This window comes from Miniopterus schreibersii (genome assembly GCF_964146895.1).
Source record: "Miniopterus schreibersii genome assembly, chromosome: 11".
NCBI lineage: Eukaryota > Metazoa > Chordata > Mammalia > Chiroptera > Miniopteridae > Miniopterus > Miniopterus schreibersii.
In genome coordinates, this window is record NC_138111.1 from 56,918,930 (window position 1) to 56,937,788 (window position 18,859).

Consider the following 18,859-nt stretch of genomic DNA (forward strand, 5'->3'; position numbering starts at 1 on the left):
TCTTCAAGAATTTGTGTCTTCAAGTTTTTACTGGTATAACAATCCTTTCAGGCCTGGAGCTACTCAAAGATGAATCATGAATATAAGGAGAAAAACTTTACTACAAACAGGTTTGGTGGTATGTGAGCTACAGAAAAGGCCGGTTGTAGCAAACAGTTTCATTCAAACCTGAATTGATATATAAATTAGACATTATTTGGGAATGATTTATTTATCCTGAAATGTAAATTCAACCCAACATTATGCCAATTTTGGTGATTATGCTAGACCTTATTTTAGTACTAGAGGTTAAATTTTTATCACCAAAAAACGAGAATAACAGCTACTACTAAGGTAATGAGCTGTGAAATTCATTCCCCAGTATTGTTTTGAAACTATACCCATAAGGTTGTTAAAAAAAAATAAAAAAATCTGAATTTAATTAAATGCATTTTAAACTGGAATTCTTCAGTCATCATCTATTTTTGGCTTGTCATTCCTTTTCTTATTTGACCCCATCCAGTTAAACACCAGTGTTTATCAATTCTTCCACTAAGGGCAATTTTTTCTCCTGCTTCTGTGCACATAGAATTAATCAAAACGATTTTGCCCAAATCAGCCTGAACTGCACCTAACACTTCCTCCTGTTGACAGGGATCCTATGTTCATCATGAACACGTCACTCTTAGACAATGTTTGCACCTTTGCTGCTTTCCTGTCTCCTTCAGTATGTGCACCTAGAAGCCTTCCAAGCAGGAACTAGGAGGGTTCCAATTCTGTGAAAATCTGTGAAAAGCTCCAACTGCATCAAGCACCTGCCCCACCATTCTGTCAGTACCAAGTGGGGTCAATTTTTGTTCCTACTTCAATAAGACCTCCTGCAGCAGCGTAATGGAGATCATCACGTTACACAAACAGTGATACAACTTTGGAAAAGACTGGCTTACACGTGAGTTTTCCTTCACTATCTTTGGAAACAACACCAGATCTGACTTCTACCTCCTGGTCCACCTTTAGCATTCCTTTTAGAATATTACTGCCAGCTACATTCCCTGAAGGTCATCAACTTCACAGCCAGGTTTGTTGATATCAAAGACTTAATAACAATAAGTGGGAGCTGTGAAGTAAAGTCTCTTGGGGTATTGAATTTTTCTTTACTATGTTCTCACAGACAACTTTAATATTGTGTTTCAGCTGAGCAGAAATTGGAATAGTAGAATGCAATCTTCTTAGCTTATTTTTTTGTTTGTTTTTTTTTTCCCCTCTCTTTTACTAAATGGATTTTATTTTGTAGAATCAAAATATGCTTCAGTTTCATGATTTCTATAGCACTCAGGCGTTTAGAAGTCTAAGGCTGAGAACAAGACTCATGACCAGCTATCAACAGAAGAGCTGCATCCATTGCTGCTACTCTCTGTAAAGCAGAGTAGTCATCAAAATATCGTGACCAGGATAGTCAAAAAAGGAGACATGACTGACTCATTTGAAATTCCCCAGATCCCTGGAATGAGTAGGAAACTCATCAGGTGTGCTATTTCTACAGGATCTACAGCATTCTGGCTGAGGACAACTTGAGTCATGAAGTTTCTAAATCTTAGCATTAGCATATCCAAGCTTGACTGCAATATTTCTTTCTAGTTAACTTTTGAACCTGATGGTGTGAACTCCAGAAATAGCTTTTACAACTGTGGATTTCCCATGAGCTATCTGACCAATTGTACCTACATTAATTGTGGCTTGTTTGCTGATAACTTCATGCGAAAGTGCCACAATTTGGTAACATCTAAGGTGGCAAGATTCTGGCCCAGAACTCCACCCTTGGCCATCTTGTCCAGAGAGAAGAATTGGTTTTTAACACCATGTTTTCAGCATATGATTGCCTCAACCCACTTAGAATATCATTAGGGTCAATGTTATTCAGAGATTGTCCTTTTTTTGGAGGAAAATTGCTTAGAGCTAATATCATGAGGTTTTGATCTACTTATTATTCTTTTAGTGAATAGATGGCAATAAATTAAAACCAACATACCTTTAAAAAAAGCTATTGGCTTAGGTTGGTGTCCCCTCCCCATTTTCCATTAATATTCCTGATTACAACACACACACACACACATATACACACACACAATCGCTGCCTGTTCCAAGAATATGGCAGACTAGAAAATGTAAAAATCTTTCACCATAGAAAGTTAGAAATGCTGGAGAAAATATAGCAAATATTCTGTTACATGCATAGGTAAGATTTCAATAAAGTGAAAGAATTTCCAAGGGCTCCAAAACAAAGGAACTAAAAAATATATCAGTAAGAGGATGGGAAGGGAGGATTCTAGTATCAGGGATCAATATTTGGGTCATAAGAGCCACTCTCTCTGATGGAGATAAGACCTCGAGACTATGAAAGCAGGAATTAGAATTGAAATCCCTACATAGAATCAGATATCTGGAAGAGCTATACACTGATGATTTAGGAGGTCCTAGAAAATATGGCAAAGAGAGATGACAATGCATAAGATTGTGCCACTTGCTGCCATAAGTGGATTTCTATGGATAAAGCCCCACTTAAAATGAACTCATTTTCCAAAATACAAAACTCATAAAGTACAATCTTCTGTGAACAAATGTCAGCAGATGAAGATATAGATTAAATTCCTAAGAACATGAGGTAATGGAGAAGTCAGCTCAAATTGTCCAATAAAATTATAAAGGAGATAAAAATATGATCAAAATGTAAAAACTATATGTTTTTAAATGTACTTTAGAAAACAAAGTAAATTATAGAAATGAAAAATATAGTCATTAAAATAAAAATCATTGGAAGGGTTAAATAGCAAATGAACGCAGCTGAAGAGAAGGTTAGGCAACTGGATAATAGACCTGAAGAAATACCTCAAATAAGAGAGGGGTATAGGAAAAAAGAGAGGGTGAATATACAATAGATATTAATTGAAATGGATTATAAGAAGACTAGCATAAAATCTAATAGAAGTATCAGGTGGAAAGAACAGAAAGAATGAGAGAATGGAGAGAATGGAGGCTTGATAGGGAATGTTTGAGGGAAATATAAACACTGAAATGTTCACCAAAATTATAGACATCAAATGCTTAGATTCTGGAAATAAAGTAAGTTCCAGGCTGGAGAAATTAAATTCATACTTAAACAAAGGTGATGAAACTACAAAATTCCACATAAAGTAAAATTCTTAACAGCACCTAATGATAAAAGATTACTACAAAAAGGACACTCATCACTTAACAGTAGATGTTTCACAATCTGCAGCAACAGAAGTCATAAATCAGGGGAAAGAATTACCAGAATATACAGTCAACTATGCCTGATGATCTCAAAAATTAATTCCTTTTGAGAAAAAAAGAAGTTGAATTATCTCTTTTCCTGTCAATGAATGCTTGGCAGCAATTCAGTAAATTTGTGAATAGCCTGGCAACTGAAGACTGAACCCAGCAATTGAAATGAATGTTAAATCACAGGTATTTTCCAGTAATTCAGGCTATGTAATTCTGTGAAGGAATGTGGTTGGGTTAACTGTAAAGTGGGGGAGCTGGAAATTCTTATTGAAGAAATAGCATATGATAACTAAGTACAACGCCAGATGTTGGGGTCATCTAATCTAGATTTTGACTATTTAGACAGCTGGTCAGCAGAATTTAATTTACATTAGATTCTAATGCACTGACCTGTAAAGGCTGTCACTTAATATCTTAATGCTTGATAGTATGTATATAATAAAAACAAAGCTATCAATGTATTTCAAATGGTGTGCTTTTTAATCCATTCATCTACTTATGGGCACTTAGGCTGTTTCCAGATCTTAGCTATTGTAAATTGTGGTGCTATGAACATAGGGAGGAGTCAATGGGGGGAAAAGGGGGACATCCAATATTTTCAACAATGAAGATACAAAAAAAGAGAAAGAACAGGTTCTTCATGTATTTGAAAGAAATCCCATCATTTATTTTTATTTATTTATTATTTATTTATTTATTTATTTATTTATTTATTTATTTATTTATTTAATATATCTTGATTGATTTCAGAGAGAGGAAAGGAAGGAGAGGGAGAGAGAGAGAGACAGAAACATCAATGATGAAAGAATCATCGATCGAGCCCACAACCCGGGCATGTGCCCTGACCGGGAATCGAACCCCGATCGCCTGGATCCTAGGCCGACGCTCAACTGCTGAGCCATGCCCAGCTGGGCAAAACCCCATCATTTAATTATCAAAAATATGTATAAAATGCCTACTTTGTGCCAGGTATCTTTGTAAGTACTTAAGACACATCAGTTACTAAAACAGACAAGAGATTGGTGCCTTTAAAAAGTTTGCATTTTAGCATGAAGGAAAAATAATAAACTAGCTGAAAAAAGAGAAAGAAGCAAGTGAATTATACAGCATGTTTGAAAGTAGAGGTGCTAGAGAAAAGGTGAAAGCAGTGTAGGTAAGGAAGCTCAGCAGAGGGGTGTGCAGGCTGCAAGCAGCATGGAGTAGGGTGGCCCAAATAAGAAAATGACACCTGGTAAGGAGACATTCGTCTTTGGGGAAGAGGACCCCAGGTGGAGAGAACAGTTCCAAGATCTTAAGTTGGGAGAGTGCCTGGCATGTTTGAAGAATGGCAAGGAGGCCAGTGTGGCTGAAGCAAACGGCCCAGTGGAGAGTAGTAGTAGACGTGGTAAAAGAGACACAGGCATGAAAGTCACTGAAAGGTCTGGGGATTTTTTTGAAGGATAGTGGTGTCTGTGTTTGTTTTTAATAACAGCTTTATTGTGATATAATTCACACAACAAAGTTCACACTTATAAAGTGTACAATTCAGTGGTTTACAGTGTATACACAGGGTTGTGCATTATCACAATCTAACTCCAGAGTATTTTCATCACCCCCAAAAGGATCTCCATATCTTGGGGTTTGCTCATTTCCCCCTTCCCCTAGTTCCTGGGAACCACAATTTTACCTTCTGTCTCCCAGAACAGAATTGCCTATTCTGGACAATTCCTATAACAAGAACTATACAGTATGTGGCCTTTTGTGTCTGGCTTCTTCTGCTTGGACTAATATCTTCGAAGTTCATTCACACCACAGCATGTGTCAGTACTTTCTTACTTTTTAGGCTGAATGATACCACATTTTGTGTATCAATTTGTCATTTGGCTATACAAATGTATGTGGGGATGTTGCCCAAAGCTTTCATGCCCTCTTCAGCACACCACCTCCCAGCTCCTCAGTATCTTCACCAACTCAGAAGCTCTGTGAACCTCATTGTTGAGGGGTTTGTATGAAGGTTTCACTGCACAGACATGATTGATTAAATCATTGGCTCTTTGTTAATGAACTAAGTCAGCAGAGGCACTCCTCTCCTCGCCTGAGATCATGGCTTGATCTTCCTAGTGACCGGTCCCTAATCTGAAGCTATCTAGGAGCCCCAGCCATGACTCATCTCTTCAGCAAACAAGAGACACTCTTATCACTCAAGAGATTCCAAGGGAATCTGTGCCAAGAAGGAAGGTGAGAGGTGTTTGGGGGGGGGGGGAGACCAAATAGATTTCTTATTATACCTCAATAACATATAGTAATATTTGATTTTTGAACCCTGCAAATGTAGTAGGTATAAAAATTTAAAATTAAATTTGAAATTATGCAGCTGAATACTGATATGTTTCCTTCTGTTTTTTCTAGTATCTTAATGTACCATAAGAGAAAACCAAACCCAAAAGGGACCTCATGCTTACTCAATACTACAGTACCGTACAAGTAAATCTTTTTTTTTTTTTTTTTTGGTCATGTCTGAAACCCTTGCACAACATCTGTCATCCCATTTCCAATTGAGAAAATAACACCTATTTAAAAAATTCAAGAAGCACCTTATTGGTTGTCATTCCCTTGCATCCACAAGTTATCACCAAGGCATTGTCTGCCTCAAGTTGCATAATGGTGCATCCTTGACTAATTTCAAGATAGCACTAGCTACCTATAGCTACCATTTTAGAAAGAGTAAGTTTCCCCTACATGGGGCTAAAACTAGGGCTAGGCCATTTGCCTCTTAATGTTCTAACACCTTGACTAGAAGACGACCATGATCAAACATAAAAAGATGGTGAAAATGCCATGTAATGGCTGTAACAAATTATGATGTGGCAATTGTTGCCCCCAAAAGTATCTGAGGCAATTGCTGTTAAAAGACTGTGAAGAAGATTCTGGAGGCCACAGGACTGTCAATAAAACAGTCAAATAAATAAGCCCAAAAAAGTCAATAAAATGGTGGTCAAAGTAGGCAAGAGCAAGAAATAGGACTAAAAAGCCAAGTGTCATTTAGGAAGCAATTATCTCATCACAGAAAACTCAAAGCCCTCTTAGGCCTAACCTTCATGTACATATTAAACATGGGATGACCGGTGAGGTGTGGCAGATTATATTTGCCAAAGTTTACTTGTATTTCAAAAAGGAATCAACTTCTAAAACAATGGAATGTTTTAATTCACTCAACAAATATTTGCTCAGTGCCTACTCTGGGGATACGATGGTGAGCGAAACAAACTTTGGCTGGGGCCATGGAGTTTAGGTGCTAGAGGTAAAGCCAAATATCAATTCAACAACATTAGCATATGTGCAATTGCAAACTGAGATAAATAAGTGCTCCAAAAAGGAGAATCATTCTATGAGAGTTTATATCAAAGAACCTGATCAAGGAATTACCCTTGAAGAAATAAGCATTAAACTGAGATCTGAAGGATGAGTTGGTTTGAATGGTCTGAGCTTTAACCAGGATTTTTACCAGAGGGTTGGTATGTTAGTTTGCTAGGGCTGCCATAACAAAGTCCCAAACTGGGTAGCTTATATAATGGAAATTTATTGTCTCACAATTTTCAGGTCTAGAAGTCTGAAATCAAGGTGTCAGTAAGGTTGGTTTCTTCTGAGAGTGGTGAGGGATAATCTGTCCCATACCTCTCCTCCAGATTCTTCTGGTGGTTTGCTGGCAATCTTCTGTGTTTCTTGGCTTGTAGATCTCTGCCTTTATCTTCGTATGGTATCCTCTGTGTGTGTGTTTTTGAATCTAAATTTTCTCTTTGTATAAAGACACCAGTCATATTGAATGTCATTTTAACTTATATCTGCAATGACCTTCCCAAAGATGATCGCATTTTGAGATACTTGAGGCTAGGGCTTCAACATATGTATTTTGGGGGTACACAATTCAACCCATAACAGTTGGGGAAGAGACAATGGGAAGTAAGGAGTGTCACAAATTCACTTCCTGGCTTTCTGATAGGACTGCATTTATACCAAGAAGGATCCAGAAACTTATCTAAGAAGAAACTGGGGCTATTGGGCATTGGTTAATTACGTAGTAGAAATACCGGGGAACACAGTGGAAAGTTTGGGAGGTGGGAGAGGTTTGGGTTAAGGGCAAAGAGGTATTAAGCATTATGGGGAATGAAAGGGAGGGAGAGGGGACTGAGCAGGAGTACTTACTTTTACAGAGATCTCTTACTGATGAAAGCAGGAATGAGAATCCGGGTGGCTTTAATTTCAGCTGCCTTTTTGAGAAAGGTCAAGGACCTAGAAACTACCCAGTCAAGAGCAAAGTCAGACTTAATGGGCGTAGTCTATGCTCTCCTGGACAGGACTAGCATCAGACACTGGCTCCACCGCTCACTAGATGCATGTGCTTGGGCCAGTTACAGCGTCTCTCAAAGCCTCAGCTCCCTCATGTATAAAATGAGTAGAGTAATGGCAGTTAGGTAAGGGAGCTTGTGCAGTCCATCTCTGCGTCGCTACTGAAGGCCTGGAGGGTTCTCATGCCCTCAGCAAATTTGTGTGATCCCTCAGATTCTCCATTTCCTGATTTTAAAGATGGAATAGCAATGCCTTATAGGGGGTTGCAGCAATTCATTGAGATATTGTTTATGAAAGTAATTGGAAAAATCAAAGGTAATGCTAATTTTCCTCAGTGACATTGAGCCAGGATTGTGTTCTGTAACTTTGTCTAAATGCACCATGAGGTGGGGCATGAAGAAGGGATCCCCCACTCTATTCTACTTTTCTCCCCTTTACAGATTAAATTGGGTTAATCTTGCGTGCCGATTTATCTCCCTTAATCCACTGGGTCCTTGTAAGAGATTATCCCTGTTAGTGTCCTCACCCCAGTTTATGGGAGAGAAATCTCGTCCTGATTTTCCCTGATGGCCACAAAAGTCAAATCCTCATTCTTTTAGCTTGCTCTAAAAACTTATATCCAGTCGGTGCTCCCATTTTATTCGCCAGAGATTCTGAATGTCTTAGGTTGGTCTTGGATGAGTGTTTGGCTTTAGGGCTCATCTCTGAAAAGCCAGTCCCTGGTGTACCTATTTCCTCTCTGGGGCCTGGCGACAAAAAGCACTGAACTAGGCCGCGTAGTAAGCTGCACGGTGTCTGCCGGAAAGACAGGCCCGAGGCCGAACCCCCAGCGCCTGGGAGGGTGAACTTATTTTAAAATAGGGTCTCTGTGCAGATGCAATTAAATGAAGGACCTCAGCGTGAGCTCATTCTGGATGTAGAGCGGGCTCTAAATCCGATGACCGGTGTGCTTACAAAAGGAAGGAGCGGGAGGGTTGCGGGCGCAGAGGCGCGGAGGAGAGCGGCGCGGAGATGGGAGCGGGGGCGCAGGGGGCCCCCGCGAGCCGGGCAGCGCCCCGACCCTCCCCGCCCGGGAGCCAGGAGGGGGGCGGGCGGCACCTGCTCCCTCCCGCTCTGCACTCGAGCCGCACGGCTCGGGTCAGGTATGAGATGCGGGCGGGCTGCCGCGGGGGGTGCGGGGACCGGGGCGCCGCCAGTTTCCATGCCCGGGGCCAGCCCCCCCCCCCGCCCCGCCCGCTCCCCTGCCCGCGGCGCCCGCTGACCCGGCGGCGCGGCGTTTCCCCGGCGGGGCCGCTGCGCCTCGGCAGGTCCCCGCCGCGGGCTGGCGCCGGCGTCCGTCCGTTATCGTGGGAAAGCCCCGCAGCTTCCCTTGAACCCTGCTGGCCTTGAGCAGACCTGAAACTCCTCCCCTCGCCGCTTTCTTCTGCTGCTTCTACTTTTGCTTTAAGCAAAGCCCAGCGCTCCCCCCTCCCCCCCAGTTTCGCAGCGGGCTCTTCTGAAACCCCGGCCCAGTAGCGCGCTTCACCCGCCGGCCCCTCTCCAAAGGGCGCTGGGCCCCGAGTCCGGGCGCCGGGCGCGTGGGCGACCAGGGGGCAGTCCCACTGCGGAACCGGGAGACCCCGAAACCTGCGCGGGTGAGAGCCCAGGGTGCTGTGCCGGTGAAGGCCGGCCCTGGGGCCTCAGAACAGCGCTGGCCAGAGCTGTGGCCGCGGCCGCGGGCAGGAGCCTGCGGGGGGCAGTGGGCGCGGGGCGCGCGCGGTGAGGAATCTCTGGAACAACGGAAGGGTGTGTGCGCGCGCGTGTGTGGGTGTGTGCGCGCGCGTGGGGGGGGGGGAGAGAGAGAAGGAATATTACAGACCCAAATCTTCTATGACTTATCGATGCAAAAAATCCTCAACAAAATATTTGCAAGCTCAATGCAGCTGTATGTTAAAAGAATTACACACCACGACCAAGTAAGATTCTCCCAGGAGTGCCAGGGGTTCAACGTAGGAAAATCAGTCAATGTAATCTCTCATATTAATGAAGGGAAAAAAAGACACCCCAAAAACATGGTCATCTCAATTGATGCAGTAATTTCACAAAATCCAACACTCTTTCATGATTAAAAAAAAAAAAAAAATCAACAAAGTAGGAATGGAAGAGAACTTCCTTAATCTGATTAAGGGCATTTATGGGGGGGAGGGGAACAAAACCCCAAAAAAACAGCTAACATATTCAGTGGTGAAAAAAGGAAAGATCTCTCACTAAGATCAGGAACCGGGCAAGAAAGTCTGCTTTTGCTTTTACTCAAAATACTACAAGCGACATTGTCCTGAAAGTTCTAACCACGGCAGCTAGGCAAGAAACATGAAATAAGAGGCCTCCCCATTGGAAAGGAACAAGTAAAACTATCCAACGGATGACACGATTTTATATATAGAAAATCCTAAGGTATACACACACGGACACAACTCTAGTAGGGCTAAGAAACAAATTCAGTGAAGCTGCAGGATAAAGGATCCACGCGCAGAAATCAGTTTTATTTCTATACACTAGCGACAAACAATCAAAGGAGGAGGTTAAGAGAACAATTCAATTCTTTTTTTATTTATTGTTTTGAGAGAGACAACATCAATTTGTTGTCCCTCTTATTTATGCATTCATTGGTTGATTTTTGTATGTGCCTTTGGGGTATGGCGACAATGCTCTAACCGACTGAGCTACACATCCAGGGCCTAAATTTGATTTTCAATTGCATCAAAAGGAATAAAATCCTTAGGAATTAATTTAACCAAGTAGTTATGATATGTGTACACTGAAAGCTACAGAACATTGCTGGAATTAAAGAAGATCTAACTGGATGGAATGACATTCTGTGTTCACAGTTTGGAAGACTCGATATTTCCAAGATGGCAATAGTGTCCAAAGTGATCTACACATCCAATGCAATCCCCATGAAAAGCTCAATGTCCATTTTGTGTATGTGTAGGAATGGAAAATGCTGATTCTAAAATTTATATAAAATTGCAAGGGGCCCCAGGTACAAGTTTGAAACAGATCAAAATAATTTTGGAAGAAAAAAAAAGCTAAAATATTCACACTTTCCTATTTCAAAAGCTACTACAAAGCTACAGAAATAAAAACTATGGACTTGTCATAAAGACAAACATATATTCTGGACATTTCAAACATTTCTTATAAGTGGAATCATGTCCCAATTAGGTAAATCAATAGGGTCAACAGGAGATTAGTGGTTGCCAGAGCCTGGGGATAGTGAGTATTTAATGAGTGCTTAATTAGTATGGGGTCTCCTTTGGAGGTGATAAATGTGTTGTGGAACTAGATAAATGGTGATGGTTGTACAACACTGTGAGTGTTCTAAATGCCACTGAATTGTACACTTTAAAATAATTATTTTTTGCCCAGCCAGCTTGGCTCAGCAGTTGAGCATCAACCTATGATCCAGGAGATTGCAGTTCCACTCAGGGCACGTGCCCAGAATGCAGGCTCGATTCCCAGTCAGGAGTCTGCAGGAGGCAGCTAGTCAATGATTCTCTTCTCATTGCTGTTTCTCTCTCTCTCCCTCTTCTTTCTTCTCTCTCAATAAAGACATATTTTAAAATAATAATAATTAATTTTATGTTATGCGCATTGCACCTCCATAAGCAATAAATAACTGGAGGCATGCCCTGGACCTGAGAGGAAGCAGTGTTCCCTCTCTGCCCAGTTGCCCAGTTGCAGTTGGGATCGGTCCCTGCAGCATCCCAGCTCTGACAGAGAAGCCCTGAACTGCTTTTGATTTGGGTGGCCAGCAGCAACCTCACGGCCAGCTGGAGTTGCTGCTGACTGGCCCAGAGCACTGCACCAGGTGTGGGGTGCCAACTCATGAAGGCCCCAGCGGGCTGCAGCGCCAGGCTCCATGAGCCACCTGCTGGCTGTGGCATCTTGGGCAAAATACCCCAACTTTGTGGGGGAGGGAGGGGCTCCAATACTGGAGCCCGATAAGTAACGGAAGGTCAAGTGGGCTCTGAGAGTCTGTCAATCTGAGATCTTCCATCAAATTGATGAAAGGTTTCCACATCACTTTTCACCCCATTTCATTGATCTTAAGACTTGACTTTTGACATTATGTTATCTGAGATCCAGGTGTGTCTTATAATCCACGGTGTGCACTCCTCCGCTGCACTTTTCTTTTTTAAGAAATACATGAAACAGCAGTGAGTCTCAGAAACAATGCTGTCTTTGATTCAATGAAAGTGCATTAAAATTTCTAGTCATGTGTTGTATTTAATATTTGATGTCTGTCTCCCCACCACCACCATTATACCCCTGGCACGGAGCCCATAATAGGTGCTCAATAATTACTAACTGAATAAATGAGCGAATGAAAGGATACTATTATTTTTTAAATTGAGCCCTGGCTCTGACATTTGCTGGCAGTTTGACACAAGAAAGGCCACGTACCCCATTTAAGCTTCATTTTGCTAGTTCACAAGATGGCACATGCACAGATACGCTCTCAGGGCCTGCGTCCTGGCTCCTGGGAACTCCAACCCAAAGAAAAGGCAGGAACGGTGTTGGGTTTGTAAAAACCTTTTATAGCAATGCATAAATTCAGATAGGAATGGGACTTGAGGGGAAGGGGAAAGCATCTGCTTGGGAAGAAGCGGTTTATAATGCTTAAAAGAACCACTTGATAAATTGCAGCTTGCAAAGCAGGGAAGGACTGGGAGGGGCAGGGGTAGAGCTCAAGAGGTCCGGTGGTGTTTCTGCCTTTCAGTGGTTCTGTCAGGCGGTAGTGTCTGCAGACGGCAGGAAGAAAAGAAAAAAAGACATTAGAAATCGGGTATCAAAGATGTGCTCGCCCATTCCTCCCCCTTCGATTTGTGTTTGTTTGTTTGCCCCAGTCCCACACCAGGTGTTCAGAGACTTATGGACAGGATTGGCTTCTCCTGCATGCACGCCTCCTCGCAGGATCAGCCAGCCCTGGGCGCAGGGGCTGCCCCTGGAGTCGGGGCCCTGCCGGGGCCGCCACGCTCCCGGGCGCCCGGGGGCCGCAGCGCGTCCACGGCCCGCGGGCAGCTCTGGGCTCCGAGGCTTCGCGCTCGGACCCCCCAGGGCGCGGGCGAGGAGAGCCGGGCGGGCCCGCGGGGTGGCGGGAGGAGAGGAAAGCCGGTTCCTACTGGGTGCGGAGTGCGGGCCACACAACGCCAGGTGCGGGGCGCAGAAACCTAAGGACGCTGCCTGGCCCCCCGCGTCCGCCAACACCCGAGGCCGGCGAGCGGCTCAGCTGCGCCGCGTCAGGAGCGGCTGCGGAGGAGGCGCCGCGCCGCGCCGCGGGGGGGCCGGACCTTCCAGCCCTATTGTCCTCCTCAAGTCCCCCTCCCAAACCAGCTAACGTCGCCCTAACGTTTCCAGAGCCAAACCCACCTTTTGGCCAGTCACCCTTTCCTGGACCCACCAGGCCCCCCGAGGGCCTGGCCTCCGCCCTCCTCTCTGCTCTCCCCGCCCGCGCGCTCCCCGGGCCCCCCTCTCCACCCTCGACCCGCCCTTCATTTCTCCCGCAGTCTTCGCCCCGACAGCTTCTCTGCACCGCCCTGGGGCAGCCTCCCGCTCCTGCTCACACTTCACTCTTACCCATCACATTGGGTCCACAAACTCACTCTCTTAGCATACGTTGTTACAGTGTTTAAAGTCTATTTTCCAGAATGTAAGCTCTATGAGGGCAGGACTCCTGCTTTGTCTAGTTCAGTTTTGTGTCCTGCCTAGAAGGGGGCTGATCACGCCACGGGATCCCCGTCAAAGGGAGGGAGGGGGCGGAGGGGAGGGCGCGGGACGAAGGGAGAAAGGCAGGGCTCGCGTCCTTGGCTTTCACGTTTGGTTAGAAAGGGTTACTCAATTTTCTTTTGCCTGGGGCCCAATTACATCATCTCCTTCTCTTCTGGGGTTCCCAGTCCTCAGTCCTGTGATTGGCCCCTCGGAGGCAGGCTTTAGTTGGGGGAGCGAGAGGGTGGGCGGGTTAAAGGAGATCTTCCTCTCCGGCACCCGAGGCGCTGCGCTCGGAGCGAGACCCCCCGCGGCCCAGGGAGCCTAGGGCCCCAGTTCTGGGCGCATAGATTTCAGTATCTTCAAAGTCCATGTTTACCTTAAATATTCGTGCTAACTTCGTATATTGCTTCACATATATATATGTCTTTTGATAAAAACGGCCCCCCCTTCAGATAAAAATTGAAGTTGGCACTTTAGGCAGGCAGGAGTGGAGGTAGGGAAGCGGGTTCGCGGGAATAGGCTCTGGTGGTGGGATAAGAAGAGGAGACCGACGCACCCATCTCCCTCTCTGAGCGACCTCTCCCTCCGGGTCGGAAAGCTTAAGGGTCTCTTTCCCAGAGTGTGTAGCAAATCCTGGTGCGCGTGCGCAGCGCGAGGGTGGCGAGGGCTCTATCCCAGACGCCTCCAGCGCCCCTGGGGAGCTCTGGGGAAACCCGTTCGCTTGGAGCGGAGGGGCAGAGTCACCACAACTCTGCAAAGGAGCGGGAACGACGGATCTCTGCGGAGTGATGCCTTGCCCCCACTCGGTTTTGGAAATCGCAAGGTTGGTCCCCCGATCTACGTAACCTAATGGGGAAACTGAGGGCTACTAGTCCTCTAGCCCTGAGCCAATGCCCCAGATCTAGGCCTTGAGCTGCGGGGAGGAGGAGTGTTGGGGGAGCAGGGAGCAGGGGCCATGGGATGGGTTTTGACCCGCGGAAGGCCGTCTGAAGCTATTTCCTACGCTCAGCCCGGCCCAGGCAGCGCGCTGCGGGCCCGGGGTTGTGCCCAAACGCGGGCAGTGTGTGCGCTGGGAGGAGACTCAGGCTCTGCTCTCCGGGGCCCCACTTTCCTTCCTGATGAAGGAGTGCCCTGGGTTAACGAAGCTCTCCGAGTTCGCGTTTTTAGACGGGCCATCTCACCTGCGGGACCTTCCGCGGGGCTACTGCGCTCCGCGCCCCCTGCGGCGTTGCGCAGGTACCGGGCGACGTCGCGGTGGCCCCGCTGCTCAGCCAGGTCCACGGGCAGGCGCCCCCAGGCATCCCTCACGTCCAGGCGCGCCCCGGCTCGGTGCAGCGCCGCCACCGTGTCCAGGAAGCCCTCCCGGGCGGCGTCGTGCAGCGGGCGGGTGAGGGTGCTGGGGTCCGCGCGGTTGGGGTCCGCGCCGTGGGTCAGCAGCAGCTCCGCCACGCGGGGGTTGCCCATCATCATGACCTGCGGGGGAGAGCGCAGTGGTCAGCGCGCGAGCCGGAGGCAGGATTCACGTAAAGAAACTATTTGCGAAGCCGCCACCCGCTGCAGACGCCCGGACAAGCCACCGATGTCCAGTGGCCCTTTATTTGCTTTCAGTTACCAACTCTCCTGGCCAGTTCTCCTGCGCGTCCCACTTTCCCGTGCACACTGAACTCCCCCCATATCCTCCAACCTTTTGCAGAATCCCAGCCACACACACAACGCTGCTGGAGGCACAGGCCACGGCAAGAGGGAGGCGTGCACTTGCCTAACGTCCTGTGTCCTTCCTTCCCCCGCTTTGATATAAAATTATGTAAGACCCAGAGATTCTCTATGGCTCACTGCTTTATGTACAAGCCCTTGTTAAAAACTGATAAATTAAAATAAACACACACACACACAGAAAACAAACCTTAATCCTGGCAAAAATTTTAAGTTACTGTTAGCTTCCTGGAATATTAAACTTCAAATTCTTTTTTTTTTCTTATATTGTTAAAAACCTCACCTGAGGATATGTTTATTGATTTTAGAGAGAGGAAGGGAAGGGGGAGGGAAGGAGGAGAGAGAAAGAGGGGAGAGAGAGAGAGATGAATCATTTGCTTTCCACAGGCATCCCAGGCTCAAACCAAACCGAAACTTAGATACGTGCCCTACCCAGGAACAGAACCAAAGCCTTTTCCTGTATCTGATAACACTCCAACCAACTGAGCCACTTGGTCATGGCAAACTTCATATTTTTAAAGTATACAGTGAAAAGGTGTGTCTAACCAGTCCTAACATGTTTGCTGTAGTAAGCTATGTAAGTAATGTCCTCCAAAGATGTCCACTTCCTAACACTGGAAACCTGCGAATATATTACCTTACATGGCAAAGGGAACCTGGCCGGTGTGATTAAGAACTTGGGGGAAGATTAACCTGGGTTTTCAGGGTGACCCACTGTAACCACGTTTCCTTAGAGGAGAGTCACAGTTGAGAAAGGGTGTGTGATCATGAAAGCAAAGGTCAGGGAGAAGATGCAGGGGCCACGAGCCCAGAATGTTATGGTCACTAGAAGTTGGAAAAGGCGAAGAAATGGATTCTCTCTTAGAACTTTCAAAGGAGCGCACGCAGCCTTGTAGATCCATCCAGAACTGTCATACAATGAGCCCGTGTTGGTTTCAGCCACTAACGCTGCGGTAATTTGTTACAGCACAAACAGCAAACTAAGACACTCCCGCAGTTTACACTCTGAGTCCATTGAACAGGGGGTGCTGACTTCATTGGGTCTTAGATCATCTTTGAAACACAGTCATTACCAAAATGTCTATAATCACAGTAATCTTACAATGTGGGTGGTGGGTGATGGGTGGTGGTGGCAGACAACTCTTGTTTTAGGGTAACCACTATTTGGTTATATTGGTTGGATGATAGTGACTATAAAAAGGAGCTACTCATTTTAGTTACATTCTATATTAAACACAAATGAATTTGTCTAAACCAAGGAACCATCATAAGTTACACTATGGTTTTGATTTTTGTCCTGGAGAAAGTGAAAATGATTTAATTCTCAAAAAGACAGAGAGAAAATGTTAGCGAGCCAAATCAGAGCTCCAAAAAGGAAAGAAAAACTGTTGCAGAGCGATAGAGCAATCCACTGCTTGAAAGCTTTCATATTATTACATTTATCCAATGAAGTCCTTCATCATTTAACTGGCTTTAAATCTTTTTAGTATATTTTATTATGTTTAGTATTAAAGGATGCACAGTAGCCTAACATTAAAATATTTAAATCACAATAGCAATCCCATGAAAAAAGAAATAAATCTACGACAGGAATATTTGTAGGGTGCTTAAATTCGTTTGAAAAGACATTAAATTTAATTTAGTACTTAAAATTTTTTTTCTAGCAACTAAGCATTTCTATATTAAACACAAATTTGATTAGGATTCTAAACCAAGATCATGCTTTTCCCCTATGTCTTCATGCTCCCTATTAAAAAAAAAATTAAAACTAATTATCCAACTTTTTTTCTTTTTGTATTTAAACAAACAAAGTCTCTTCTAACATATTCCAGAGGTCTAAGGCCAAGCTCCCAGTTTCCAAGCTGCTGGTGATATTTTAGAGAGATCAAATCATGCACCAGGCGAGCATTCTTTTTCAAGGACACATGCTTGTCTTCTACGCTCAACCTCTTTAGATCCAGATTCTCTCCTCACATCAAGTCCCAGACAATCTCAAGTTTTAGGCACTTGCCCTTTATTTTTATAGCTGTATTTTAAAGTGTATAAACTCTATCCTATTAGCTTGGTTTCAGGAAAGGAAGATTTACTTGCGAAGTTTGTGCAGTTCCAAGCAGAGTCACTTTCTTTTGTGTTGTGCTGCTGGAGTTTTTTTGCAAGATGCATTTGTTTTACATAAATTTTATTTTTCAGAAGCAGGTATCCATTGTCCAAGCTGAGACTAAAACTAGGATGGTGACTGCCCAGAATAATTCATCCTTAGCTTGAGATTTAGAAAGTTAGCGAAGGCCAACAACAAAAACCTTAACCCCACCCAACAACAACAACAACAACACGGGGTGCGGGCAGAGGAGAAATGGCGTTCTGAAAGGAGAAACTGAAAACTATTTCAAATACGTTCATCTATAGCAAGTAGCTTAACAATAGCAACAATAATAGGAGATACAATAACTACATTGGCATTATTTCAGGCGAGGTTACACGACTGTTCTTTTTTGTTTTTAATGTTTCAGGCCAAGGAAGGAAGAGGGAGGGTGGGAGCGCGTGCAAGAGCAAGAAACATGAACTGGTGGCTCCCGAGAGGCACCCAGACCAGGGCGGGTGCCAGGACCGGGCACCCAACCGGCCGCCTTTTCTTGCGCGGGAGCCGCTGGGCGCCGAGCGCAGGGGCCCGGCTGCACCGAGGCGCTTCACGTTCGTCTGCATTTTCCATGTTCTTACAACCACGTATTGGAAAACAAGCATTTGCTTTCCTTACTCAGTTAAATAATAATTTTAAAAAAACCCACAGCAACGCTGTGTCGTTTCTTCTACAGAATTTCGATTGATGTTTATTCCAACGCACGGGGAGCAGATGTCCCCTGAAATCCCTCCGAGGCAGGGAAACCCGTGCACCTGGAGCCTGCGAGTCCAGGGCTCAGTGATGGCAGCAAATCTTACTTGTTTTTAACATCTGAAGTCTCACACGGAACGTCGGGAAGCTTCGCCCCCGGTAAGGAACAGGCTGGGGCTGCAGGGGCGCGGGAGGCCCGCTCCCGGCCCTCGCCGCCTCCCACCCGCGGCCTCCCGCGCCCGGGCGCAGGGCTCTCGGCCCGAGGACTCCCGAGGACATCACCGCTGCGCCGGGAGTCCGGTGGCCACCTGGTTGCGACCTTCTGGCAAACCGGGACCCCCGAGCCGTCCGCCGCCCCTCCCCCCGGGGACCGCCCGCCCACCTGAATCGCGGTGCGACCCTGCGCGTTGCGGGCGTCGGGCGGCACCCCCGCCTGCAGCAGCGCCAGCACCTCGTCCGCGCGGCCCCGGGCGGCCGCGGTCGCCAGCCTGTCGGCCCCGGGCTCCATGCTGCTCTGCCGCCCGCCCGAGCGCGCCGCCCAGCCTCCCGCCCGCCCGGCCCCCGCGGAGGGAGCGGCCCCCCGACTCGGCCGGCGGAGCCTGTCCTCGCGCGAGCGCGTCCACGTGATGCCGGGCGGCGCCTCCGCGCCCAGCCTGGGAGGTGACGCTCCCTGAATTCGCCCCACGCGGGGCCCCCGCTGTCCCCGCCGGCCGGAGGCGGTCGGCGCCGGGAGCCCCGCGAGCCCGCGGGGGCGCGGAGGGAGCCCCGCGTCTCGCCCTCACTCCGTTCCGGGGACGTTCCCCCCGTTTCCTTCCCGGATGTGCAGCCCCGCGGGGCCGCGACGCGCACGGGATTCCCGGGGGCCGCAGGCCCCAGGCAAGTACAGCCGTCGCTTTACTTAGAACAGCGGGGCCCTTCCTCCTCGCCCCAGCCCAGCCCAGGGCCTGCACCCACCAG

At 46.5% G+C, this 18,859-nt stretch overlaps 1 protein-coding gene and 1 pseudogene across 2 annotated transcripts; both read right to left on the bottom strand.

Moving 5' to 3' along the window:
* Positions 1-458: 458 nt before the first annotated feature.
* On the bottom strand, positions 459-1,297 carry LOC308563564 (eukaryotic translation initiation factor 2 subunit 3, Y-linked pseudogene; annotated as a pseudogene). The gene has a single exon. The product of its transcript is annotated as a eukaryotic translation initiation factor 2 subunit 3, Y-linked pseudogene (transcript).
* A 10,871-nt stretch (positions 1,298-12,168) lies between these two features.
* LOC308563756 (cyclin-dependent kinase inhibitor 2A-like) lies at positions 12,169-18,412 on the bottom strand. The gene is made up of 3 exons (XM_081151175.1): positions 18,285-18,412; positions 14,541-14,832; positions 12,169-12,392 (listed from the first exon to the last, which is right to left on the bottom strand). Exons 1-3 carry the CDS (start codon positions 18,408-18,410, stop codon positions 12,379-12,381), a joined length of 432 nt encoding a protein of 143 aa, XP_081007301.1. The 5' UTR covers positions 18,411-18,412; the 3' UTR covers positions 12,169-12,378.
* Between the last annotated feature and the right edge of the window lie 447 nt (positions 18,413-18,859).